At 41.7% G+C, this 26572-nt stretch overlaps 3 protein-coding genes across 7 annotated transcripts; all 3 read right to left on the reverse strand.

The window, feature by feature from the left end:
• Positions 1-1316: 1316 nt before the first annotated feature.
• LOC120724815 (protein FAM177A1) lies at positions 1317-2939 on the reverse strand. 2 transcript variants are annotated; one of them, XM_040017240.1, is made up of 6 exons: positions 2611-2939; positions 2419-2531; positions 2066-2227; positions 1921-1975; positions 1713-1807; positions 1317-1618 (listed from the first exon to the last, which is right to left on the reverse strand). In XM_040017240.1, the coding sequence occupies exons 2-6, from the start codon at positions 2431-2433 to the stop codon at positions 1409-1411; spliced, it is 537 nt and encodes a 178-aa protein (XP_039873174.1). In that variant the 5' UTR covers positions 2434-2531; positions 2611-2939; the 3' UTR covers positions 1317-1408. The 2 variants fall into 2 exon arrangements, with proteins under 2 accessions (XP_039873174.1, XP_039873173.1); XM_040017239.1 differs by lacking the exon at positions 2611-2939 and having other exon boundaries at positions 2419-2604.
• A 3061-nt stretch (positions 2940-6000) lies between these two features.
• brox (BRO1 domain and CAAX motif containing) lies at positions 6001-26390 on the reverse strand. Of its 4 annotated transcripts, none has more exons than XM_040017236.1 (13): positions 26279-26390; positions 21703-21822; positions 20317-20423; positions 18066-18162; positions 16946-17041; positions 16495-16567; positions 15790-15895; positions 15434-15523; positions 14606-14691; positions 14411-14492; positions 9149-9299; positions 7680-7839; positions 6001-7591 (listed from the first exon to the last, which is right to left on the reverse strand). In XM_040017236.1, the coding sequence occupies exons 2-13, from the start codon at positions 21801-21803 to the stop codon at positions 7508-7510; spliced, it is 1233 nt and encodes a 410-aa protein (XP_039873170.1). In that variant the 5' UTR covers positions 21804-21822; positions 26279-26390; the 3' UTR covers positions 6001-7507. The 4 variants fall into 4 exon arrangements, with proteins under 4 accessions (XP_039873170.1, XP_039873169.1, XP_039873172.1 ...); XM_040017235.1 differs by lacking the exon at positions 26279-26390 and adding an exon at positions 22300-22436; XM_040017238.1 differs by lacking the exon at positions 26279-26390 and adding an exon at positions 22060-22184.
• Positions 23202-26285, reverse strand: LOC120724813 (alpha-1,6-mannosyl-glycoprotein 2-beta-N-acetylglucosaminyltransferase). Its single transcript, XM_040017234.1, has one exon. The coding sequence runs from the start codon at positions 26223-26225 to the stop codon at positions 24969-24971; it is 1257 nt and encodes a 418-aa protein (XP_039873168.1). The 5' UTR covers positions 26226-26285; the 3' UTR covers positions 23202-24968.
• Positions 26391-26572: the final 182 nt, after the last annotated feature.

Raw genomic sequence — 26572 nt, forward strand, 5'->3', positions numbered from 1 at the left:
TTTTGACTTCATTTCTCCAGGGTGATGCATGTTTTACGTTAATCTTTTTGGTGGTGAGTGGAGCAACGGAGTCAAGGCTTTTCTTCAGTTTGCTGATAAAATGATTAAAAATAAAATCACAGGGGGGCATTCGTCTAAAACCCTGGTAAAATTTGCAGCCACTTCAGAGGTTAGATAGCGCCTCCTCACAGTTCGCACCGAGGTCTCCCGCTGAATAAAACCGGTGGTGTTAAAAAACACACAGTAGTGGTCAGAGACAGCCAGGTCAACAACAGAGGACACACCGGTGGACAGCCCATGGGTGATGACCAGGTCCAGAGTGTGTCCTCTGTTGTGAGTCGGCTGCGTGACGTGCTGGTAAAATTCAAACAGTGAAGAATGTTTAAGAATTCTTTTGATGCAGGGTCAGAAGGATTATCTATGTGCAGGTTAAAATCACCGGTTAGAATTATCATGTTATATTTTGAGTGTATGTTTGTTAAAAATTCTGAGAATTCCTTGATAAAAGCAGCGCTGTCTTTAGGTGGTCTGTAAACTGTGACAGATAAAACTGGAGGGCTGCTGAAAACAATAGCATGGAATTCAAAAGAGGTAAAATGATCAAATAAAATGTGTTTGGAGGTGAGTGTGTTGTTGGCTAAAGATGCAGTCCCACCACCTCTCTTACCACTTCTAATAGAAAAAGAGAAATTAAAATTTGGTGGGGAGGCCTCAGTGAGAACAACTGGTGCATCCGAACCCAGCCACGTTTCAGTTAAAAATAAACAGTCAAGTTTATTATCTAAAATTAAATGATTAATAATAAAAGACTTGTTCCACAGAGAGCGAACATTTAGAAGTGCCATACTGATCAAGACTGGTGGATATTTGACAGTAGAGTTCAATGGATGTTGACATTTTTGAAGAGGCCGGAGGTTATTAATGTTTTTGGAGTTATATGCTGTTAATAACATTTTTTTTAAATTAAATCAAATCACATGCAGGCTAGTTCTTGATAGCAGTCTAGCTGTTGCTTTGTTGACCAACTGAAGATGGATTAAGGAGGAATAAGATGTAGAGAGTTACAATAATCAAGACAGGAGAAAATGAAAGTGTTTACTAGAGATTCCACCTTACTGGGAATCAAAGAAGGTCTGATTTTTGAATTATTTCTTAAGTAAAGGTAGACTGGATGAGCTCAATCTCATCTTAATTTTTGGTCAAAAATAAGAGTGATATTGTTGGCAAAGGGGCTGAAGTAAGAATCTCAGTTTTGCCAGGATTGGGAAGAATAAACGCTGAAAAAAGCTTGCACTGGTAGTTAGACACAGAAAATGTTTTAGTTTGTTTTGTTAGCTTTTTATTCTTCACGTTGTTGTAACATTCCATCCTGGGGACTTCACATTCTTTTGCTTTTCTTCGCTGAGATTCATTTCAAGTGCTCCTCGTCCGCTTGATAGCCCTTGTTGTGACATCCTTCTTTTCCAGCCATTTGTTTCTCATCAGAGCTCTCCTGGGGATTGGCAGGACAGCTTACATCTCCTGTGGCCCCATAATGACTCCAATCAGACCTGGGAGAGAGTGTCACGGTCTCTGCCTGTCCCTTCTTGAGGTCATCTGAAGCTCGACTGTTTGTTGTCTGAAGAGGGTTAAACAGTGAACTTATTTTCCTTTTATAAGATAGACGATAGAGTGAGTTCTATTTTTTGCTTGAATGTTTGTGAACACATTACCTTGTGATCATGTTGATAACGATCTATGGCGTACTGGTATTTGGCTGCACTGAGTCCAAGAGCACCAGCCAATCTTTCTCCGAGGAAGTCACAGGCTGAATTTGGAAACAGAAAATGTGGAGACTCAGTGAAGCCTGCACAAAAAGCTAAAGTCAGGGCCTTCTCTACAGTCACTTGGCTTCTGTATTGATTATGTCACATGGCATACCCAGCAGTGAAAACCTCCCAACTAGAATGGCCACATTCTTGAACGATAGCCGAGTCTGAGAAGAAAAAAGACAGAAGCAATCACATGAACTGACTGTTGCTAAACATTCACCACAAGTCTCCCCCCCCCCCAAACAGATACCCACCTTCTGTTTAGGTTCTTCAAAGGGAGTTTTGTTTGACGTCTCCACCTCTTCCTCCTCGCTGTCTTCAACTACAAGAGTTTCACCGCTGGAGAAGTGGATCACCTTCCTCTCTTTGGCCGAAGCAGGACCCTCAAAGTTTGTTTCAGTGGTGTTTGCTGATGTCTGACGCATCAGAAAACTTTTATTTATTCACAGCATATGATCTAAGTACTGTGTGTTATACTCACTGCATTTACAATACTATTACAAATTGCACCGGAGCGACAGAGTCATGGCAGACAACTGGATAAAGTTCATTTTGTGAATACAAACTAAGCTAACAGCTATGTTTGCTTCATTATCACAGCACTTACTTCCTGGTTGTTCATTCTTCGGGTTACATTAGTGTTTCTGTATTGCTCCAAAGGACAAGTATCCAGTCATTGTTCTGTGTCACTGCTGTCCCAGACATCCATCCATGCTGACTCTGCGTTGTGGAGAAAAACAACTACAGGATACAGGATCTGACTTGAAACCTGAGACGCCAAATACAGACGTGCACAAACCTTATCAGAGGCAAGTCGCTCCAACACAATCAGTTTCACTCTTGAATTCAAGGGGCTGGGCTTGGGAGGCAGGTTTGGTGGCGTGTTGAATATCACAGCTTGGCCATGCTAAGCCACTCTGCTGTTAAAGTTAGATTTTCTTTCAGTAAAGTCTGACTGCACATACTGGCAATCACGCCATTCTTAGATAACCAGGTTAGCCTTACTAGCTCAGACAAGCAGCAGAGAAATGACAGAGCACAAATTCTATACCAGATTATCTGGTAGCACCAGACTGTAGGGTTATTAGAGTATAGGGCAGTGGTGTCAAACTCAAATACACAGTGGGCCAAAATTCCAAACTGGAACAAAGTCGTGGGCTAACATTAATATTTATTGAAAAAAATCTTCCTCCAGATATATAATAAGGAACCTTTTCTTATAGACTCAAACAAGTTTTGCTGAAAAACTGAATATGGGACAAGCTTTGCTTGTTCCATATTCAGTTTAAACGATATATAACTTATATAAAAGTATATATAACTTAATATTGCACACATGCAAAATTGAAATTCCAATTAAATAACATATCAGTGGAATTTATTTCTTAAATAAAAATTGTATTTTCAGCCTTCTGAATTAAATTTTAACAGTAAACCTTTTCCCCAGGCTAATAATAAATATAAAAATAACAATAATAAACCACTTAACTAATAAAAATATCATTGAACGTGAAACCATTCAAGCCCATGTCTGGGAGTAGCAAGAAAAAGTGCACAAAGAAAATGCTAATTATAGCTCAGTTTGCTACACACTGATCTGATGTGTCCAAGCCAGATACCTGGCATCTCTTCTTGGATGCTAGTTCCTCAATGTCTAGGCTCAGGCTCTGAGCTGAGGAAATCCTCAGGATTGAGTGAAGGTGTTCATCGGTTAGACGTCTCCCGTGAGATGTTTTGGCCATCTTCATTGAGGAGAATAGTTGGTCACATAGGTAAGTGCTGTCGAACATGGAGAGCATCTGAGCAGCGTGGGTGCGGAGCCCAGGCATTGTGTCAGGGATGAAATGTGGAAATTGTGAAGTGCCCACAGCATCATACTTTGACTTCAGCGTGTCACTACACTGGAGTTCAATCAGCTCCATTTGGAGGTTTGTTGGTGCGTTTGCAACGTCAACTGCAAAAGGATTACTGAGCAGTTCAAATCGACATTTCTGGGCATCAAAGTTGGCAAATCGCCGGGTAAACTCTGCACTGAGTACACAGAGTTTTTCAGCAAACTGTGCACATGGGAACACAGCAGTAGAGATCTGTTCATTGGTTGGCAGCAGGGAAAATGGCCCAGGTTTCCTTGTAGCATCTGATTCTGCCACAGGCACAATTTAGTTTTAAAAGCCCTCACTGCAGCATACATGTCTGTGATGATACGCCCCCGCCCCTGAAGCATCGAGATCGCTCATGATCTCACACATAAAGGCATTGCCACAAAGTGATTCTTGATGTATGATGCAGTTATAAACAGTTAGCTCACCTACACAGTTCTCCGCTCGCATCTGCACCATCTGTCGTTAACCCCACAAGTTTTTCCTATGGCAGCTTCATTTCAGTTGGACATTTGGAAACCTCATCAAATATTTCCTTCCCTGTGGTTGTGCCATGCATTGATTTTAATCCTAAAAGTTCCTCCGTAACACAGAGATTTGAGTCCACACCACGGATGAAGACTGAAAGCTGGGCAGTATCAGAGGCATCACTGCTCTTATCAACAGAGATGGAGAATGCAACACAATTGTTTTCCTTCTCCATCAGCTGGTTATATAGATTGGTGGCAACTTCAGGTGTGTGATCAGCTACTGTGTTTCTGCTCAGGCTGACATTTGAAAATGCTTGCTTTTTCTCTGGGCACACAACGTCGCAAACTTTCATCATACACCTTTTTTAAAGATCCAAACGGGACAGGCAAAAAAAAAAAAAAAAAAGAAAGGACACACCCGACCCATCCTTCAAATTCGGGGAAAAGGAGGACACATTTGTCGGCTGCATTCGGAGGAGTCTACGACAGCCTTCGGCGCGTCGCTGTGACGTAATCGGCCTACAAATGCATCCTCAGGAGGATGCAGCCCATGAATTTGGACACGACCAGGGTGTTAATGGGTCCTGTCGTGACTGATGCGCCAGAACACCAACAGAGTATTCTGGGATTTGTAGTATTAGCAGTAAATGCACTGTATAATACCAGCAGGGTATTATAGGTTTGTATTATTGTAGGGTCTTTACCTTACATTATAAAAATTATGCCTTCCAAACCTTAGCGCCAAAACAGTTTCTCTCTCTCGCTCCGCACCCGTAGGTCTATGGCGTCTTTTTAAAAAACAGTTGAAAACTGGACAGCTTACATCTATTCAGCCAGTCATTTGGATAATCTTTTGTTTATTATGTTGCTTTTGTGTAATTAAGATTTTTTTCTTCATTCTGTACTTTTGTTATCTTTGCAATATTATAATGTTCCTATCTTACATAAATAAATTTTACTTACCAACTTTGAGGGAATAGAACTGAACTGTAGTAACAATCTGTTTACCACTGAGGTAGCTTAGTCTGGTTTACACATTGGAGGCAGATGCTGTGCAGGTAAGCTATGCTAACTGTTTAGCTTTAGCTGTTGCGTTTATAAACCGAGTCTTCTTGGCTACACAGGCATGGCCGATGACAAACATTGTCTTTGCTGTCCGCCACCTAGATAATGGCTCTCGCCAGACTTGCATGCAACACCAGCCTCGCCATTTAGGTTTATCAATCTGACTATATCGGCCACCAAGTATAAATTTTTACTTTGTTGATTTCGTGTGCTAGGGTGAGGAAGGAGAAATAGAAAAATTCTCACAGTTTGCCTGCCACAGTTTTTCAAATCCATTCAGTTCAGTTTTATTTATATGGCAAAAAACTTCAAAATAATAATCACCACAATGAGCTTTGTATTGTAAGGACCTTACAATGACAGAGAGGAAACCTCAATCAGACAACGCCGATGAGCTAGCACTTGGCAACAGTGGGAAGGAAAAACTCCCTTTCAATAGGAAGGAACCTCTGGCAGATTGGTGTGTAGATTTGTTGTAGAGATAAAATTACAAGTCGTATGTTGTTCAAACACACATGGACCTAAGAGGAAAAGCTTTGTGTTTTGCATGTACCTGATGGTTCTTGTCCCATTTGCTATGCAGATAAAACAACTTGTTCTGTACATCGTAACCAAATTATTTGGGTATGAAAATAATGACCCTTCTTTCACAAAACATTTCTGTGTTGAAAAAAATCTATCATAGTCTTTAGACCAGTTGTGTCAGTTTGACCTCTTGCGGACATGATGTGACAGTCTTGTTTTTACATCTACAAAAAGCCAAGAAGAAAAAAGTGAGTTTTAAGGGAATATTTAATACCATTTGAAATACCTTTTACATGAAAGACACCATCAGAGGAGGGGAGAGCTGCAAGAGTGCACAATGTAAAACCGGTGATGTGGCACACCCTAATGACAAACAGCTGTCTTAAAAAAGGATGTGGAACATATCAGAGTCCTGCCACACCTCCTGGATAAATTCACTGCTTTAAGTGTAATGACATCCAGTCTAATCAAAGCAAAGAAAAGCACAAGGATGAAAACAGGTGCACAACTCAATAAAAAGTCCAATGGTGAGATCAGGGAAGCAAATATACACCAAGGTTAAATGAGTTGGAGAATATTACAGTTTTGTTTCTCCAGTAATTAGTAACTTAACTTTTGTTTTTTATTAGACCTTTTATTTTGAAGTTGTTAGAGTCTGATGGATATAAGAAACTTCCTTGAAGCAGCTCTTCAAAAGCTAGTCACACACAAAGGTACAAATGTCGTTGATAGGGCCTGCTTTCTGCACACTGTCAACTATTGACAACAGCACGTGAACATCTAACGAAAGTAAGCTGTTCGTGCATCAGTTCACACACTGAAACAGTACGATTGACTCCAACACCAGCAAAAACGTGATTGGACTTTATACCCTCTGAAGTGTTTTGGATTGTCTGATAAATTACCACAAACACAAATAAATTAAAATTTTAGTTTTAAGGGATAACAGACACAAATTCACAACCTGATAAAGAATGATTCAGCCACAGGTAATAATAATAATAATATAGTTCCTTTAAATGAACAGTCAAAGTAGAAAACAGCTATGTCATGTACAAAAACTATAATACATAAGTCGTGATGTAAATATTGATTGTAAACTGCTACTACAGCTAAAAGAAAACCAAACTCAACGGCAAAATCATGTGCCGTCCTTTCTGTCTGTCCAGTATTGATTGGGATTCCTATTGATCAGTGTAAATATTTAAATGACGATGTTCTGGACACGTAAAATGCAATTTAAAAACTTACAGTTTCAATTATCTTATTCCCAGATATACAGTCAGAGTGACGGAGTGCAGTTTCCCACATTTACTCTTTTGGATTAATTACATTGCATTTATATGTAGTGCTAACTATTCAATATCAAAGTTTAAATATCTACTGCATTTTTATGTTTTAGGCCACTTTAAGCCTCTTTAATAAGTCAGTTTCCATTATCTGAGTTATCTATAATCAGTGCGACCAGTTTACAATGCAGCTGAAGGCACCACTGACACAACCATGGGACCCATAAGGCTTATTTATTTTCATGTCCTAATTAAAAGTGATTCTCACAGAGTGAGACATTTTGAGTATCTGGTCACATAACTGGCTCTGACTTAGACAGTTATAACTGCTAAATGTAATATACATGTCTAGGATGAATGTACAACATGAGGACTAAATATTGCAAGAAAAGAAAGCATCTCTGGAGTTATGTGAGGAAAGTAAATGGATGTCGTGAAACAGGCTGAAAATGTACTGAATGGAAAGTTTAGGAGAGGATGCAGCCTGTGTCCTTCTGAGGCTTCAAGTCAGGTTCCTTCACTGGCTTCACCTCCTCCTCCTTGGGTTTGGCCTGCACATCAAGTAATATTTATAATACCACCAACAACTATAACATTGTTATGAAATAATCTAGAATAAATAACTGATTTGGTGTGTACCTTGTCGTTTTTGGCTCCCTTTGTCAGATCGAAGGTGGCGTAGACCTCAGGAGTGCACTGCTCACTGAGAGGTGGCAGCTCAAATGGGACGGGCTCAGCCAGGCCGTAGCTCGCCTTCATGTCCAGCTGCGGCGGCTCAGCCGGGACTTTATGGAAGTATCTGTCCAAAGAAACAAGTAGAAGGAAGAATTTCAGGTTTTCATGTTTGAATGCTTTCCCTGTTGTTACAAAGACCCTTTCTAAGGGTAACTTAAATATGTACAAGACTTAACCGTGCAAATGGGAATCCTCTTTTGTGGTTCTCACTTAATCATTGTCAGCCGGGTCTTTAAATGGTTTGTGATCAACTTAACTCACAACTCAAAAGTTTTTTGCAAAACTGCCAGATGTTATTGTCACACTGTTATCAGCCTGTGTCAGTTAAGGATCATAGTAATTTACACATAGACTTGGTTCTAGTATCTCTTGTCTTAAATTCAATGTTTTCCTGCTTTTACCTGTGCCTGACACAGGAAAGGTACCTCTAGCCACCAGCAGGTGGCATTTATGCATCTACAGAGTGACTGGCATTAAAGCGCAAAGTAGAAGAAGAAAACAACAATCACCAAACTGCTGACCAATGAAATGTGTGCTACACTGAAATTAGATGCTACTGTACAAACAGGAACAGGCATCAACAACTGTTTACATAAGGATGGCTATAAACTAGGAGGTAGAGTGGGCTGTCCAGTTTTATTTACATAGCTCGAAATCACACCAACGCTTTAAACTGTAAAAGACCCTACATTAATCTTCATGTTGAGGTGTTTCTATGTGATAAGAGTAAAAGCATGAATGTGTGTGAATGGGACAAATGTAGCTTGTAGTGTAAAAATGCTCTTTGGTTTATTCGATTCATTTGCAGTTAGAAGCAGGCGGGTTGGGTGGCGATACAGCAGGCAGGGCCAGTGCTGTGGATAAATGAACAATACTCCGCTCACCTCCAACATGCAAATATATTTAACTTTTCAGGCGACAGCTGGGCACTATAGTGAGGTCACGCGTTAGTTTCAGGTGAAAAAAAATGAGAGAAAATAATATTTTGACAATGACGCCCAACAGAGCTATCTCTATGATGAACACATGCAAATTCACAGGAACATAAACCCGAAGGTGAGCGTTTGTGCAGGTGAAGCTCAGGGCAGCCAGCTGACTGTTTAATCTGACGACACACAAATGTGCCTTTGTGTGAGTGGAAAATGTGTTGTTAATGATTGAAAACATGTCCTCAGAGTTTGACTCCTGAGCGCCACGGGAACCACGATGTAAACATCGCATCATCTCGTCACATGTGTGACAGGGAAAGTGTAGAATCTGAGCCACAACTGTGTGTGTGTGTGTGTGTGTGTGTGTGTGTGTGTGTGTGTGTGTGTGTGTGTGTGTGTGTGTGTGTGTGTGTGTGTGTGTGTGTGTGGGTCTGGCTGACTCACATGAAGCCATTTTCTCTCTGGCACTTCTCCAGCGTCATTTTAATGAGGCCACCCAGCTTGAGGAAGAACAGCTGCTCCGATGGTTTGGCCGTTGTACCCGGGCCTTTGGTCTGACGGTACTCTTTACACAGTGACTCAGCGCGGGAGTAACCTGCACGTAGATGTTGTTGTGTTAACACAAAATATATCCAGGGAACAAAGAAGGGGAAACAATTCAAACACAACTCTAAGATCTGCTGCAGCAATCACACAGGAAGCTCCTGTTTGGTAACCTACATCAGCGGTCCCCAACCTTTTGTGCGCCACGGACTGGTTTATGCCCGACAATATTTTCACGGACCGGCCTTTAAGGTGTCGCGGATAAATACAACAAAATAAAACTAGTACCGGTACCGAAAAAAAGAAGATTTATTCATAACACACGTGAAAAGACCCAGGAAAACCAAGTTAACGATAAAAACGATGACAAAATAACGCTGAAAACCGATAAAAACCCTGAAAACCATACATTTCAGACCTGAGCCTCAACTCTCGCGGCCCGGTACCAAACGACTCACGGACCGGTACCGGTCCGAGGCCCGGGGGTTGGGGACCGCTGACCTACATGACTGAACCCAAGTGAGCAGGTAACACTGAGTAAGCACTGCAGTCTGCAAAGAACAGAAGTAACAGTCTTCTGTAAGGCATGGACTTCCGTTTTCTGATTAACACAATTAATGAAGTACTTTATTACAAAATTTAGTAATTACAAAATTACTAAATTTACAAAAGAATAACAACGCAAAAAAAAAAAAAAAAAAAAAAAAGGTTTTAAAACGCACACAACACTAAACGACGGACGGTTCTTTTAGAAGCAAAGACGGAAGAAATAGGAGCTTTACAAATTTATCAGACCACAGCCTAACATAAGACTTGTGCTGTAATGAGCAAAGTCACATTTACCTCTACAGAGGAGGGAATGTGTTTGTGTGCGTGTGTGTTGTTTTGTCTGAATTCTAATCAAACTTAGGAGTGCAGAGTTGGTTAGCAATTCATTCAAGCTTGCCTTACAGTGTTCAAGGTCAAATCAATGGTTTATTAGTGCAAAAGTCTTATACCTTATAAACTGTGATTTGTGTATTTTCAACATAGAAACATACAGAGCTATTTAAGACTGTTTTAACAGGTTTAAGGCACGTAGGGAATGATATATGGGGATTCTTAGTATGACGTTGCTCATATATATTAAATACAATAGTATTCCCTTTATTTATTTATTTATTTATTTATTTTTTTCCTTTAAATGACATCAGAAACAGCAGTATGCGACATTACGTGATGGCAGAGCTTCAGTTCATCCTTTGTCATTTTTTTTTTTTTTTTTTTTTAATTTTTAATTTATTTATTTTTTTAATAAATAGGACAGGGGGAATGAATGAGAGAAAGAGGGGGAGAGAAAGAAAGAAAACCAAAGGGGAGAAGAGACGGTGAGAAGGGGGGGGAAGAGAGAGAAAAAAAAAAGAAAAAACTCCTGGGTCACCTGTATGGAGAAAAAAAAAAAAACAAACAAACAAAAAAACAAACAAACAGAGGAGACAGCAAACAACAAAGAGCAACATAATAATAGAGAAAACAAAGCACCATCACAATAAACTAGCTAGTCATAGATATCAATAGTTACTAAATAATAAACGATATTGTGCCGCACGCAAGATAGACAGCGCACAGTGTGCTTTGAGGCAGCAGCCAAGAAAGCTTTAGTCCGCGTCTGTGAATACCCATGTGTACACCTGTGTGCATACCTGTGTGGATCAGCATGCTTGCATTCCAAAGGTTTCTCCATGTAATGATCTGCTAGGGAGTGTGGGGGGGCCACAGCCCCGTCCTCCAGGGTGTGAAGCGGGTATGGAGGAGATCAAAACTCCAGACATCCAGAGGCCCCCAGAACACAAGAGACCATGGAAGACCAACAGAGGGGCAGCCGCGCCACTGTTCCAGTAAGAGCTGAGGAGAGTCCCAGATGAGGGCTCGCCCAGCAGCCGCGGAGCAGAAGCCAGGGGGAGTTGCAGTGACGCGCCCGTGAGCCCCGCCGGCCCCCAGCTGTGCCTGAGTGACCGAGCCCCAGGCCGAGAGGCCGGGGGCACCCCATCTCCAAAGGGGCCCGACCGAGCCCCAGGCCCCAGGCCCCGACAAGCGGCCGCCAAGGAGTGAGCCGGTGTGTACCCGGACGCCCACCCCCAGACACAAAGAACCACCAACACACCGACACCTGAGGGAGTCCGCCACCGGCAGGGGAAGTGGTGGTGGGTGGAGATAGGCCTCCATACCTTGGAGGGCCTGAGGTGTCCCCAGAGAGGTGGCATCTGATACCCAACCTGACATATAGACACAGACATACAGGCACACACAGACACAAACATCCATTCCCACCCTCATGCTCTCATATGCACTCACTCCACACTCAACCAACGTGGAGACAGACATAAAGAGACGCTGTACACACAATCACACTCCCCAAGCGTACTCTACAAACCGGGTCTAGGTACCCTTGCCCCTGGAGGGGGGAATTGCACCCAGACCCAGGTGGTGTTACCCTTTTCCCTGCGGTGGGGAGAGGCAGACCACCCCGACTCCGCAGCAGCAGGGAGGCCCCACACCCCAGACCGCAGCCGGACGGCCAACTCCTCCTACTAGCCCTCCCGCTCCAGCAGGCCGCAGAGAATGGGGGTGGGAGAAGACTCCAAACCTCCCTCCACCCGCTCATTGTAGTGTTGATGCATATGTGTTCTAAGGTGCAATTAAAACCCAGGAGGGCATGGAGCTACCTGCCAAGGAGCAGCAGGTAAGCGCATAGTCCCTCCTGCTAGCCCTCAATGACTAAGTGTATTTAAAATTGAGAGGTGGGCAACGACGTCAGGGGTGAGGTATACACCCTGATGGTAATTTGGACTCCGTGATTGTGCCCACCCCCAAGATCCTATATGTATGTGTAATGAGAGTGTGAATAATGTGAATGTCTAAGTTGTGGGATAAAATTGAGGCAGAGGCAGCCAGAAGGGGACAGGGGGGGGGGGGGGGGTAGCCTCCTCTGCACCCTGGTGACATACCCCTACTCCAAGGCCCTGCATGTGTGGGTGGTTGTGGTGGAGCGGGAAGAGGGAGGCAGCTGGAGATGGGGAGGGAAGGAAGGGAGGGGCAGGTGACCCCTCCCTGGGGCCAGCTCCCCCGCTGACCCCAGTAGGCACTCCCATACTCCGCGACCCGCCAGGGAAAGGGGGCCCAGGCCCATCCAGACCGGGGCCCAGCGCAGCAGCGCCCCCCAGCCCCACAGAGCCCGGGACAGTCCACCCAACCCCACCACAGAGAAAACTGCACCCACCCCACCATCCATTCATCTTCCAGACTACATGAGACAATAGACGCCCAGGCTGAGATCTTCCTCCACCTCTCCTGTGTCTCCCCCTCCTGCAGAGAGTTCCTGAGGAGAGGAAAGCTCCTGCAAGGTGTGACAATCTCCCCCACCAGTTGAAGAGCCCCCCAGGCGGCTCGACGCACCGGCGGCACCCCGCGCCAGGGATGGGCCCCCATGCACCCACCCGCCCACAACCCCGGCGACACACAAACCAGGACCCAAGGCCCCGAGGCCCGGCCCGGGCCCCAGCCCAGAGACGGAGCGCCCCCAGAACCTCACGCCCATCCCGGACCCACCCAGGGGCAGACAGGCTACCAGGTCAGTAACCCACGTCCATCAGCACAGACCCTCCCCTAGCCCCGCTGCACGCGGCCACGAGGAAACAGTCACCCGAGAGCCAAAAGAGCCCCCACCCGGACATGACCGCTACCCCGGGTTGAGCCCCCCAAGGAAGATGCCTCCGGGGAACCCCCCGACGCCCTAAGCCTGTCCCTACCGCCACACCAATCACAACAGTGAAGGCGGGACCAAACTATGACCCCCCACCCCCACTAGGTGATGAAGCTGATCAAAGGAGCCCAGAGCAATTGATCTGATGTGGTGGCAGAGGCTGTGTCAAGACTAATGTAATCTAATAGATAATTTCTATATTGGTTAGAATTAAGATTGTTTTTATTTTTCCAGTTCATGAGGACAGTTTTCTTGGCTATGCATAGGGCAGTGAAAACCATATGGGCTATATTCTTTTCTGAAGTGACATTATCTAAGCTGCCTAACAAACACACTAAGGGGGAAGTTGGAATGTTACATTTCAGACACTTTGATAAGTCTTCACATATCTCACGCCAAAACTTCTGCACTGGTGGACAGAACCAAAGAGCGTGAGTGTAATTGTCTGGTGTATTGCCTTGACAGTGTGAGCAGTTGTTGGAAGATGTAAAGCCCATCTTGAACATCCGATGACCTGTATAGTGCACTCTATGTAGTATTTTGTATTGTATTAATTGCAGACTGGGATTTTTAATCAATTTAAAGGTTTTTAAGCATACCTGAGACCAGAAGTTTTGGTCTAAGCTGACTGATAAATCTGCTTCCCACTTTGCAATAGGAAGGGATATTGATTCATCTAAATTAGAAAGTGTTCTGTATATTTTAGATAACAATTTGGGGGATTTAAGAGTAAGGAAATGTGCCGCACTTGGTGGTGTTTGTAATTCAACTTGACTGAGGTTAAATTTCTTTTTTACTATGGATTTAATTTGTTGATATTCTAAAAATCTTTTCTTGTTGATCCCATATTGTGCAACTAGTCTGTCAAATGGAATAAATTCTGTTCCCTCTAATATATGTTCTAAGTATTTAATTCCTTTACAATTCCATTCTGGGAAATTAATCATATTATTGTTTTGTAATATGTCAGGGTTGTTCCAGATAGGTGTACGTTTACATGGGATTAATGAAGACTCCGTTATTTTTAGAAACTCCCACCATGCTGTCAGAGAGAAGCTGATGTTGATACTTTTAAAGCATTCATGTCTTTTGATGTTTGAGCTAATAAATGGTAGGTCTGAAATCTCTAGATCCTTGCATAGTGCCTGTTCAACATCTAGCCAGGGCTCATCTAAGAAGGTATGTTTTGACCATTCTGAGATGAACTGAAGCCTGTTGGCTAAGAAGTATTGTTGAAAATTAGGCAGATCTAATCCTCCTCTATCCTTGGTTCTTTGTAGCGTTTTTAAGCTGATACGTATAGTATTCCCTTTAAAGTAAATACTGCACAGAGAGTGAGCTGCCTGGGTGAAAGTTTACGCTCTCGACGTGCTTGTTTACGTCTCTGTAATTGCTTTACACATTACAACATGCATACATACATTTCTCTGCTTCCTGGAGAGATCTGATAGCTTCTCCACATTTGTCACTTGCCAGCAGTGTCTGTCCATGATAGCAGTACGCCTGCAAACACAAACTCAATGACAACAATCTTAACACTTTGTTTGTTTGTTTGAATTCTGTAAACAGAATAGTTGTTTTATTAACCTATAGCTGTGCTGCAAACTTTAGCTTACATAAGCCATGTAGAAGAGCTGCTTCAGTTGGAGATACTTCCTCCACTTGCTGCTGCACTCTGGCTCCAAGGTGTTCAGTGTGTGGTCTGCAGAGACAGAAAACTGACCTTCATATCTTTTCAGTAACCATCATTTTATTTTCTAGGCTCTTGGTCAACAAACCAGAAAGCTTCCCATTGTGCCTGGTCATCCAGAAAGCACAGCTGCCTCAGTGACTTCATTTGTTGGAAGGCATACATTATAACTTGATACCTCAAAGTCAGAAATGCTGACTGAGAGTTCTCCTGAGTTTCAGCTCTTAGCTTTGAACAGTTCATTTCATTCAATTCAATTTTATTTACATAGTCCCAAATCACCAAAACAGTTGCCTCAAGGTGCTGTATTTATAAAGCGAAGACCCTACGACAAGATGTCCAGTCTTGCTTCTTTCAACCATCTTGAAAATAAAACCACTACATTTCATTTATTTTCTTAAGCCTCGACTGCTACATCTTCCTCCTCTATGGCTCAAACAAAAAGTCACTTTCTCATTTCCAGCCGGTTCAGAAAGCAGCAGCTCAGCTTCCTGTTGGTTTCATTCGTTGCCAGCATGTAAAAGCAAGTCTGACTTGCTTTTACATGCTGGCATTACACCTTGTCTAATTTTATTCATAGTTGTTTTTCTTTTCTCTTTAATGTTTCCCACCTAAATGTAAAGACTGGTGCTCTGTTTAAATCGTCGATCCTGCTTCTCCCTGTCTGTTAAAATACTTAATAAACTGTTTCTAAAGGTGCCATACCAATAAGGTTGATAAAAAGCTTTATTTTACTTGTGTCAAAAGTACAGACCAGCTTTTTGATAGAAGTTTGCAGTCTCAAATGCCAAAGCTGCGATGATTGTCGCATTGTGTTTCAGTTCAATCGCTCTGGCAATGGTCACTGTAAAAACAAACGAGAGGAAAGAACCAAACGTTGGCACACCGTGTCAGTGATGATTGATGATTAATGATTATCAGTGTAACATGGATTCTGACTCAGGCCATTAACTGTCAGATTATTTGCAGAGTAAGCCTTTTTATTTTTATAATATATAACATATATTTTATAATATAACAGATTTTAATGACCATCTTAAACATCAGAGATGAGAGGAACAATATCATCAGCGATCTGCACGATCACTGCACAGTGATCACTGTCGTTACCTTCCTGTGCTTCTGCCTGACACTGGATGATGTATGCATCAATGACTCGGGGCTCCAGGTCTCTGCCCTTTTCAGCTGGAGTGATGAGGCGAGGGATGTGGACATCCTGTAAAGAAGATATCAGAATAAATAAATAAATAAAACCTATAGCTTATATGTCTTAAATCCCTCAATCTATTTGCTTGTAGCTAAAAATAAGAAGAAGAAAAAAAAGAAAGAAAAACTGTAGTACCGTATTTTCCGCACTATAAGGCGCGGGTAAATCCTTTAATTTCCTCAAAAATCGACAATGCGCCTTATGTATGAATTCTGGTTGTGCTTAATGACCTCAAACCGATTTTATGTGGTACACGGCGCTCAAAAATCTGTCAAAAATGTTTTAGTATGACTTTGGTAAGCTATGAAGCCACACCGCCAGATGGATTGTCAGAGCAATACGGCTACGGTAGTCAGGAGCCTCGGGGAGTAATCCGGGTCCTAAACTCCGTCCGTTTCAGGTCCCAAAGTCAAACGAACACTGCGGCATCAATGAGAGTTAAAAACTGTCTAAATTATTTCATCTGTAATAAAAGGAGGTAAAGTGTGTCATTAATGTTTTCTGCAGGGGAACTGCACTGATCGGCATCCACTTTTTGTCCTAAGCGTCAGTTTGTATAATAAAACCTTTCCAGTTTCCACTGAGGAAAGAATTGACATCTCCCTCACCTTAAGATTTTTGAAGATTCCAGCAGCAACCTTTAAGCTTCGGTGAACGTCTTTCGCTTCTGTCTCTGATACACTGTGTAACAGGTAAACATGAGCAGGAATAAAGTAACAACAAATAATAGCAATGATTTCAAGGTCATTTAAACCAATTAAAACCTTTCAATGAAACTAGTGGCATTAGGTTAAGTGGTGATTCTCTATGTGTTAGACCTGTGATAGAGAATGTATGCATGTATAGATGGACCAATTAAATAGTGTCAGATATTGCACCTTAAAAATCTAACATTGTTTTTGTAATACTTTATGTTCAAAAGTCATGATATTCTGTGCATATTCACATTAGTCACAGCGTCCTTTGTTTTTGATGAGGTATTAAAGTATGAAACTAAAGTAATTTGTAAAATGCATTTATGCAGAATAGTTTCACAGAAGAAGCCAAAAAGGCTCTTACTTTTCCTTTCCTGCCATTCTTGAGGCAAACTTTGTGTACCAGATGGCAACATTAAAGGCCATGGAGATCAGTTCAAAGACTGCATCCTGCTGGGCACTGGAAGGAGAGTAGGGAGAGACTGTGAGTTAAGAGAAAAAAAAAAAGCCAGCGAGCTGCTAATCCACTTTTCTATGCAAGCAACCTTTACGTGGTCATTTGAGATAATATTTTATGTTGCTGGACAGACCATAACACAGGATTAGACTCAGCAAGACACCGCCTAGATTAGATGGGTACATTCAGTTCATTCAGTTTGATTATTGTTATGAAATTTAATTTATTTGTATTTACTTAGCTAAGGAGGAAGGGTTTTTTTGTTTTGTTTTACTCTTTTGCTTTGAGCCCCATGTACATGACCTGCTTGCTAAATTATCTTTTGTTGCAAGGGTTGGCATAATAAGCATATGCTTCAGCCAATACTTTTTGATTAGCCTTGTCTCGTGCTTTCTTGCAGATCTTTATTCTGTATTCATTGAGATATTTGAATGCTAATCAATAAATAAATAAATTCTTCCACTCATGACAACAAATACTGAAAATAACTCAATTGGGTATTATAATGTATTTTTCCCAATTTAAGAAGTCATCAGCTCTGCCCAGAGGTCTTCATATCAGAAGTCTTTCTGTAATGTTTTATTTATGGTAAATGGTAAATGGCCTGTATTTATATAGCGCTTTACTAGTCCCTAAGGACCCCAAAGCGCTTTACATATCCAGTCATCCACCCATTCACACACTGGTGATGGCAAGCTACATTGTAGCCACAGCCACCCTGGGGCGCACTGACAGAGGCGAGGCTGCCGGACACTGGCGCCACCGGGCCCTCTGACCACCACCAGTAGGCAACGGGTGAAGTGTCTTGCCCAAGGACACGACGACCGAGACTGTCCAAGCCGGGGCTCGAACCGGCAACCTTCCGATTACAAGGCGAACTCCCAACTCTTGAGCCACGATCGCCCCATATGTTTAAAAAAATGTTTAAAGCTGCTAGCTCTTAGATAATTCATCACTGTATCATTAAACATGAACGAGATTTCTTCCACTTACTCTTAGACTAGAAGTACTCCCTCTGTGTCCTTACCTTGGCGTGTTTCCTTGTAAGGTATCGGTCCACTTAAAGTTCTGGATGAACCTCATCTTGTTCTCCTGTGTAGTTCCATCCAAGGGCATGATAAAGCCTAATGCATCATAAAGATTTTTTAAAGACGGGCAAAGAGACTGCTGGTTAGATGCAGAGCAAAATAAGTGAGACACAATTCACAACCATTGAACTGGGTAATATAAAACAAAACATTCTCATTTACAATTTATTTATTACATTATTTAACCTCCTAGGACCTGACGTCCACATGTGGACAGCACATTTTGGGTTGACTAAAATACCAAATTTTGCTCTACAAGGGTCTGATATCCACTTACGAGGACGTTATACTGCCACTGTTCTATCGAAATTCAAAACCAATGTCCTCATATGTCGATCTCATTTTTCTCAGAAACAAAAATCAGGTTAAAAAAATAATAATAATAAAAATCAGGTAATTCTTTGTTTTTACATTCATCAGGTCCCAATCAGCTTAAATGTCAAAGAGAAATTAAAAATGCATGCCATGAAAGAGTTTGGATCTTAGGAGGTTAAATACAGGCAATTACTAGACAAGAGCAGGATCTGTGTATATGCAAGTGATGATGAGAAGGGAACTCTTAGAAATACACAGTTGCGACTGAAGCAGCAGCCTCGATTGCATAAATTCCCAAGTCTTACACACAATCTTGTCACTGGGTCCTTTTATTTATTTATTTTTTTTATTAACACCAGTTTACGCTGATGCAGTTCATAAATCTGGTCCATCATCCCCATGTTGCACTTGTTACATTTGCTACATTACCAGTTGGTGACAGCGTGACAGGTTTGTGCTATGGTGTCAAAATAACCACACACGGAGACTTTTCTGAAACATTACAGTAACGTAACAGAACAACATAAAATACAAATATAAAAAATATGATATTCTATTAAAGTCACTGTAGTGTTGGAATATTTTTAAACATAGTGGTTCTCAGACTTTAATGTATTTTAAACACTGCATTGTAGTATTGATGCGGTGGAAACCCAGTCTTACATTTTTATGTTAGTATTAGATCATGTGAAACATTAAGCAGATATAGGATTAGTAGATTAATACAGGATGTTAACCACTACGCGGTCAGACCCAAATTTTATCAATAGGGTTCTGCACGTTTGTGGAAGATCAGCGTCGTTTTTACAGGGAGTAAAATGCTGAAAACCTGTTGTTATGGCCACACTAGTCCATCAACATACATTTATACATTTTGTGCATTCTCCTATTCATTCCTCAGTTGGTAGAAACCAAAGAGCCACTCCATAAACACAGAAGAGTTGCTTCAACAGGACAAGACTCAGCTGTACATCTGCTCCTAAAGGATAGCAGTCACTCTTTTGAGGATGCCAGCGTTCACATTTTGGACAGAGAAGACAGATTATTTGAAAGAGGAGTGAAAGGAGGTCATCTACGTCCAGAACAGGAGGCTTATGACACCAACTGTCAGCCACCTAGAATGTAGTTTTCAGATCCCTTCCGAGCCCCCCCCCTTACATCCCAATAAGTCACATGGTGAGGCAATGGTTTCACCTGAAACCTCTGCTGGTAATGATGCACACCTTTTTTCACACCTTGGCTCATGATAACAACACACAATATTAACAGTGCGTCAATGACTCTCCAAAGGAAAATCCCCCACTGGGGTTTAAATATCAGGGAGCTGAAGAAGCCTCTTGAATGAGAGGTAAGAATATCTTGAAAAATCTTATAGAAGTCCAGTCGCCTTCTGTTCAAGCTCCTTACATTAGCCATCTTCTCTGGATATAAAAAGTGAGTTCTGTCTCAGTTTGTCCTCACTACTGACAAACAGGGATGTCCAAATTCAGAGATGACACCAGTTTCAAAGGGCCACACTCAGTTAGATGCAAATACAATGTTGTTTTTGAAGTCTTTGAAAATCAAGACTGTTTCATGGCAAACATTAAGATGGGAAGGAAGGAGTTATTTCTCTCTTGAATCTGTCTTCCTTTATCGACTTTGCTGTCTACACCAAAAGTTGCAGGTGCGATCTGGGTATGCATTTCTGTACAGACTACAGATGAAGCTAAGCAGGCAAGAATGTATAGAGAACCTAAACTGTTATGGAGACCAAATTAAAATTTGTTTATAGCCAGAGCTGTGGCCCCTAGGCCATAACTTTGATATCCTATCTGTATCTAAAGTTATCTTGGAAAAAGATAAAAAGATACCCTGAAATGCTGGTGAACAAACCTTGAAGAAGGGAGAAGTATGCATCTGTGGCATTCTTCATGATCTCAGGATTGCAGGTGATATCAGTGAACATCTCCAGCAGCCTCGCTCTGGTTGTCCTCAGGTCACTGAACATATCACAAATAGTACTGTTGCTTTGTGGACAGCCATATTCAGTGAGACTAAATTTGAACAAAACTCCACCATTGCCTGGTCCCAAGTCCAGGATAAGAAAGGAGGAGGGTTGAGCATGGGCTAGCAACCCCACCCTCTAAAAATAAATAAATAAAACAATCATGCTACAGAAACGGCCCTATGCTCCACCAGGAGTCTACAGGAAAATTGATTGACATTTGAACAAATCATTGCCATTGTTGTTTAGCAGTGAGGCGACTGAGATTAGGTGATCAAATAATGGTACCAGTAGCATAGTAATGGTCAAATGCTATCCGATTGTTCAGTGATGACGCCACGAATCCTACTTCCGGGCCTAAAGTAGTCTGAGTTTAATATGGCTTTTGTGTTGTTAACATGTTTAATGTTATGTATTTTCTTCTATTTAATCTCAAAAAGCTCCTAAAACAGTCAGTGATCACTGTTGACCTCCCTCGGCTTTTATTACCGCTAATCATTTATTTAAGCTGAGTTTTTAAAACCTTAGGATGTAACTACAGCCCAGCCCATGCAGCAGTATATGAATGACTAACCTCGTATTGTGGATGGATTATCTCAGTTGTTCTCCTGGCTGAAGTTTGGTCCTTTTACAGCATCCTGCCATGCGATTACATTTGTTCCTGACCACCGAGAACACTCACGTTAACTTTTATCGAGTGGAAAAAAAGTTAGCTTGTTTATATTATGCTAACATAGCTGTGTCGCTAGCGGTCACGTAGCACATCATTATATACCAGCTAGCCCAACTTCAGTAACTCTACAAACGTCACTGCTGTTTAGTTTTCTGTCTTCATTTATGTTGGAAGTGATAACAGAGCTGTACGTTTTAATTTGTTTCCAAAACCCCGCAGTCAGGACATGCTATATTGTATTTAGATAGAAGCTAGCGAGCTAACTTCCTGCTAACTTCTAACTCCGTTAAATGTCATAAATTCTGTTTTCATGGATGCCTGGATGTTAAACCTGGTAGAGCAGAACGCTGATCATTTTATTAAAGATGAAAGACTTAAGACAGTTTTTCAACTCTCAGTAATGCCATAGTGATCGTTTGATATATGGACCTTCAGCGGAGTTTAGGTCCAGACACGGCTAGTGACGTCAGACTGAACAACCGGATTGATAGAGGGTAAGAAACTATACATAGCAGTTTATTAACCAACTGTGGTCATGGTGACGAACACAGTCCATTGTGATATCCCTGCTCACGGTGTATCAGGTGGAGATAAGACATACTTGCATATCTTATTGGCTGCTGGGCTCCCTGCCACCCCATAGAAGTTAAAGGACACAGGAGCTGTCGCCTTCAGTGGGTTTCTGTGAAACCAGTGTGCCATCCTGTGAATGAATACACACCTACAAGACAGAGGAACAGTGTGACAAACAGTTAACAGTTGAGATAAAGGCGATTTAGATGACTGACACGCTAAAATGCCACAAGTTACGTGGATGACAACCTTAGTTGTTTAAATATCAAGCAGCGCTAGCTAACAAATCTGTGACGTTGGCTAGCGTTATTTCACCATCACGGTGGCTACAAGTATCCGTGTCAGCACTCCAAAAAAAGCGCTTTTAAGTACTAACCAAACTTACTGTGAGAAACCAATAAATCGTTAACATTACTTTAAGATGCCGTGTACACCGTTTCGTTTAGTATTTTTCTTGTCTGTTCTTGACTAAAGTGCATTACGTAAGCTTCTAACAACAGCCGCTAACGCCTAACACTATGTACAATTCCAAACGTACGGGATTCGTTAAAAAGACATTACGGCTGCCTTCTAAACAGACAAGTGAACTGAACATATTCAAATACAATAGAAACTGTTCTGTTACCTGTCGGAGCTTGTTATAGAGCTGACGTTTAGTAGCCTTATTGGAAAGTCTCTCAGACTACAAAACTTACTTCCGGAAATAAATACGGCATAGTAAATAGCCAATGACAAAGCCCGATTCAGTCACCTGACATGCATCCCAGACAACGAGCTTCTGTTTTGTCGAGGGTTCCGAGTGGCCGGTGTCGTCCCAAAAAAGCCATCATAAGCCAAAATAGTGACTGCCGATGTTTCTGTGCGGATTTAATGTGTAATGCTGGTAAATAAGCTGCAGGCACCTGGATTTACAAGTGGGTTATATTTAAAACTAAGAAAACCTGCTTTGCAAGTATCCGAATGACTCTGCAGTTTGGACCCCTGTGCTGTACACCGTAATTAATCAAGTCTTTTTTTGGCCACTTAACATATCTGTTATATTTGTCGAATTTCTGATGTCCTTTTGACCAGATCTCTCTTGAAAAATCTATTTTACATCAATGCCGCTTTTAATTTATTGCCAAAATGAAGTTATTTGGCAATAGCAGACTAGCCACAAATAACCTTGTGACAAGAATATACTTTCTGGCTCAAAACGACGTATATAATGCAAATTATAGAGGAATCTGTGAATTACAATAGTTTAAATAACAGCAATCCGTTGTTTGGCAAATCCCCAAAATCACTTTTTAGCATGACACTACAAAGGCTATAAAGATGCAACAATAAGCTTCTTTTTAAGATGTGACCTTCCACCTGGGGTTATTTCGTCTCCCGAGGTGCCTTGTTAATGGTTTCAAGGTGTTACATTATATTCCAACAATTTCCTGGAAATACCTTTCCAGTATATGCAAAGCATCACTTTCCCAAGAATAACCTTTAAAAACAAAAAAACAAAAACAGACACCCATGGCATACACACGGATCTTTGATTGTCTGAAACGCTGCCATTTTTATTTGATGACCAGTACAAAAACACATTCAATATGTATAAATGCCCACTGACCAGTAGGACATACTTCTATGTAGCGCTAAATTCTTAGGAATGTTTCCCGGAAGAACCAATTACAATAACTGGTTGTAACTGAAGCATTATTTAGTGAATACATTAATGGCAGTATGTTTAGAAGTGTAAAAGAAAAGTGTCACAAGGGATAACATTTATTTTATTTTCCCATCATCCTTCAAAAGTGAGCAATGAGCTAGATCATTAATATCAACAAAATAAAAACAATGACAAAAAAAATAGTTTGTCTCATTCTCAGCAAGTCAGGAATCAGCAAAACAACAGGTACACACACATACACCAGATAAAGTGTTGTGTATAAAGTACTTGTGTGTACTGTAGGAATCATTTCATTATCACATTCATTTCAGTTGTTAGAGAGCACACAGAGGTGCACCAAAACCAGATCACACCAGGTATTACACCTATAGTATACACAATGCCAGTGTAAAAATATTCTTTACAAACTACAGACTGAAGATTTTGGTAAAAAGCAACATTCACATTTCACTTTCCCTAAATATCGAATGGAGAAAGACCATAAACTATCAAAACAAATGTTATTCTGCATTACTGGAATTTCTGGTCAAAAACAATGTTAACAATACAGCTTTAAAATCTATTCTAAAAGAAGGCCAGGCAGAAAAGGCATATTAGGTCAGCTTAAAGGCACTAAATGTATCATTACACCTAGTTTTATTCACCCAACATTTGCACTTGAAAAAGATTTTTTCTATAGAACCATAACAGATAATTACATTATCATTTAGTCCATTTTGTCAACAATAAAAAGGTGCAAATGTAGAAATGCAGCATTACAGGACCCTGATCCTGCTTCCAAATGGTTCACTTTTGCATATCAGAAAGAGAATAAGCCACCTCCTGCTTTTACAACTGGGAATCAATAAGTCAGGGAGTTGGAAACTGATTAAATTGTCATTTTCGCCCCAAAAGAGAGATCCCCATTTATATCAGACAGACACTGAATGTTACAAAGAAAATTCCATTTACAAAGTCATTCATTCCAACAGCTAGCTTACAAACATCTGCTGTAAGATGATGCTGCAACGTTCCTAATGTACTGTCTTTCACACTTTGATTAAAGCTGTAAGTCTGAATTATATGCGTCTTTACTTTAAAATGTACCAAAGACGCACATGAGTAAAAACATTTAATTTCAAACGTTTGATAATAACAGTGTAAAAATCATGTTGCAACAAACTGAAATGTAAATGTAAATAAATGAGTGCAGTGCTCCAAGTTACAGAATTTGCAAATAAATTCAGAAATGACAGTGCGTATGTGCACACTCTGGATATGGTTTACTCTCAGTTTACAACAAAGTGCAATATATATATATAGTCTAATTTTGTGGCTTGTAGGAAACCCAGAGAGCTGCTGACATTCAGTTGAACTGAGCTTGCAGGCAGCATACAGAACAAATTTCAACAAAAGGTGTTGGCATCCATACATCTTTGGTAATTTAAGAAAAAAAATATTGTCTTTACTGTGCTGAACAATGCAGTATGTTTAGATGTGATTTGGTCCAATTTTGGGGGGTGATCATTTAAAAAGAAAACAAACAAAAAAAAACCCACTGAAAGCGAAGACAACCCAATGCAGCCCCTAAAAAGCCTGAAAAAGTCATTTTCAGATGGCACACCTGTAGAATGTTAAAAAGTCGCAGTTCAGAGTCGTTTGGCGTAGTTATTACATAGGATGTGATCGCGAATGTCTCCCCATCCTCCGTTCTTCATGTGCGCTTTGTGCGCCACCGGTTCTGCACCATCGAGGACAAGTGATGGAGGAAAGAGGCCGGCCTTAGCTTTCTGAAGTCCTTCGTCAACCTTCTGCGCGGCCCACTCTGGTCTGCAGTTCTCCTTCTGGTGAAGTCCACAGTCTCCTGTGTGAAGAACCCTGGAGCCCAGTGCTGCTGCCACTTTGAGGGGCTTCGATATGCAGGTTCCAGAGATGTGCTGCAAAGTCCAGTCCCAGTTGTAGTCGTCGTACGTGCAGAATTCATTGCTGCACCCCATCAGCTTGTAGTACACCTCCCTGGAGATGGCCATGCCTATGTTGTGTTTGGTGGACATCCAGCCTGTGGTCAACACCTTGTTGGATAGTGCAGTGAAACCATCCAGGCCATTATGGTTACCCAAAGCCAGCAAGTCACAGTCTGGGCAGTTGTTTTTTCTGAACTCGATCATTGATTTATAAAAATGGAAAAAGTCTGGTAAGATGTAGTTGTCTTCCTCTAGAAATACTGCATAGCCACTGTAGCCCTGCATCGCCTGCACTCGCTCCCACACGAAGTGCAGCTTCCACCACCAGTGGTGTTTGGTTTGAGTAATGAAGGCTTCTCTGTAATGACCGTAGGAGTCGGGGTGTTCTGCATTGAGGCATTCTGTTTCCAGAGCCCTGTCCTTGGATATGTCTCGGGGGCAGTCTCGTGGATCCTGCCCAGGAAACTCTCTGGGATACAGCTGAGTGCTGAAGGGGAAATAAATCTGCAGTACCTTGCAGAAAGTTATCCCTTGAACAATTGTGTTGATTTCCTCTGAAAAATAGTCATGGCTAAAGATGAGGAGGAAGCTGTGGACCTCAGCAGCTTTGGCCAAAGATTTGATAAGCAGTCTGAGGTATTCTGGTCTGTTGTGGACTTGCACGACCAGCACCAGCCGAGGGTCCCCTGGAAATCTGTCTGCATTGTAAACAGACTGCTTTAAGTTGGCACTGTAAACGGACTGAGTTAGCTCTGACAGCGACCTGAAGTTCAACTTTACCGGGTCACTAGAGCTCACGCCCGGGTTCTTTTTTACGGTGTTACCGGGTCCGCTTGTGTCATCAGAAACTAATAACACGCGTGTTGAAAACAAGAGAGTAACAACTACGAATGAAATGCCGAGAAGCGCGAGCAGATTCCTCTTGAGCAGCCGAAACCTCATTTTCTTTAAGTAAAAACACACTCCGGAGTTAAATAGCAGTGGCGTTCATTCACCTTGTCGCGCGCCTCTTCGCCACAAACTTCCGTGCAACATTGCGTCCTCGCGCTCCTCCTCATGAACGCTCCATTGTCGCGTGACAGTTCTTGAACCGTGTGTCAAACGCTTCCTGACGGTTGCTCTAAAAAAGATGTCGAGGGCTTTCCAGAGGAGAGCCGTGTCATTTGTTACACAGTCGCTCCTGCCGCTTGTTTTTAACACCTGTGTGTGGAAAAGTAGAAGCAAGCGGTTTGACCAACTTCATAAAACTTACGTGTACATTTAGCGGTTAAGAAAAAGGGAAGTTAACT

The sequence above is a fragment of the Simochromis diagramma genome, unplaced genomic scaffold (assembly GCF_900408965.1).
Source record: "Simochromis diagramma unplaced genomic scaffold, fSimDia1.1 OVJJ01000802.1, whole genome shotgun sequence".
Taxonomy (NCBI): Eukaryota; Metazoa; Chordata; class Actinopteri; order Cichliformes; family Cichlidae; genus Simochromis; species Simochromis diagramma.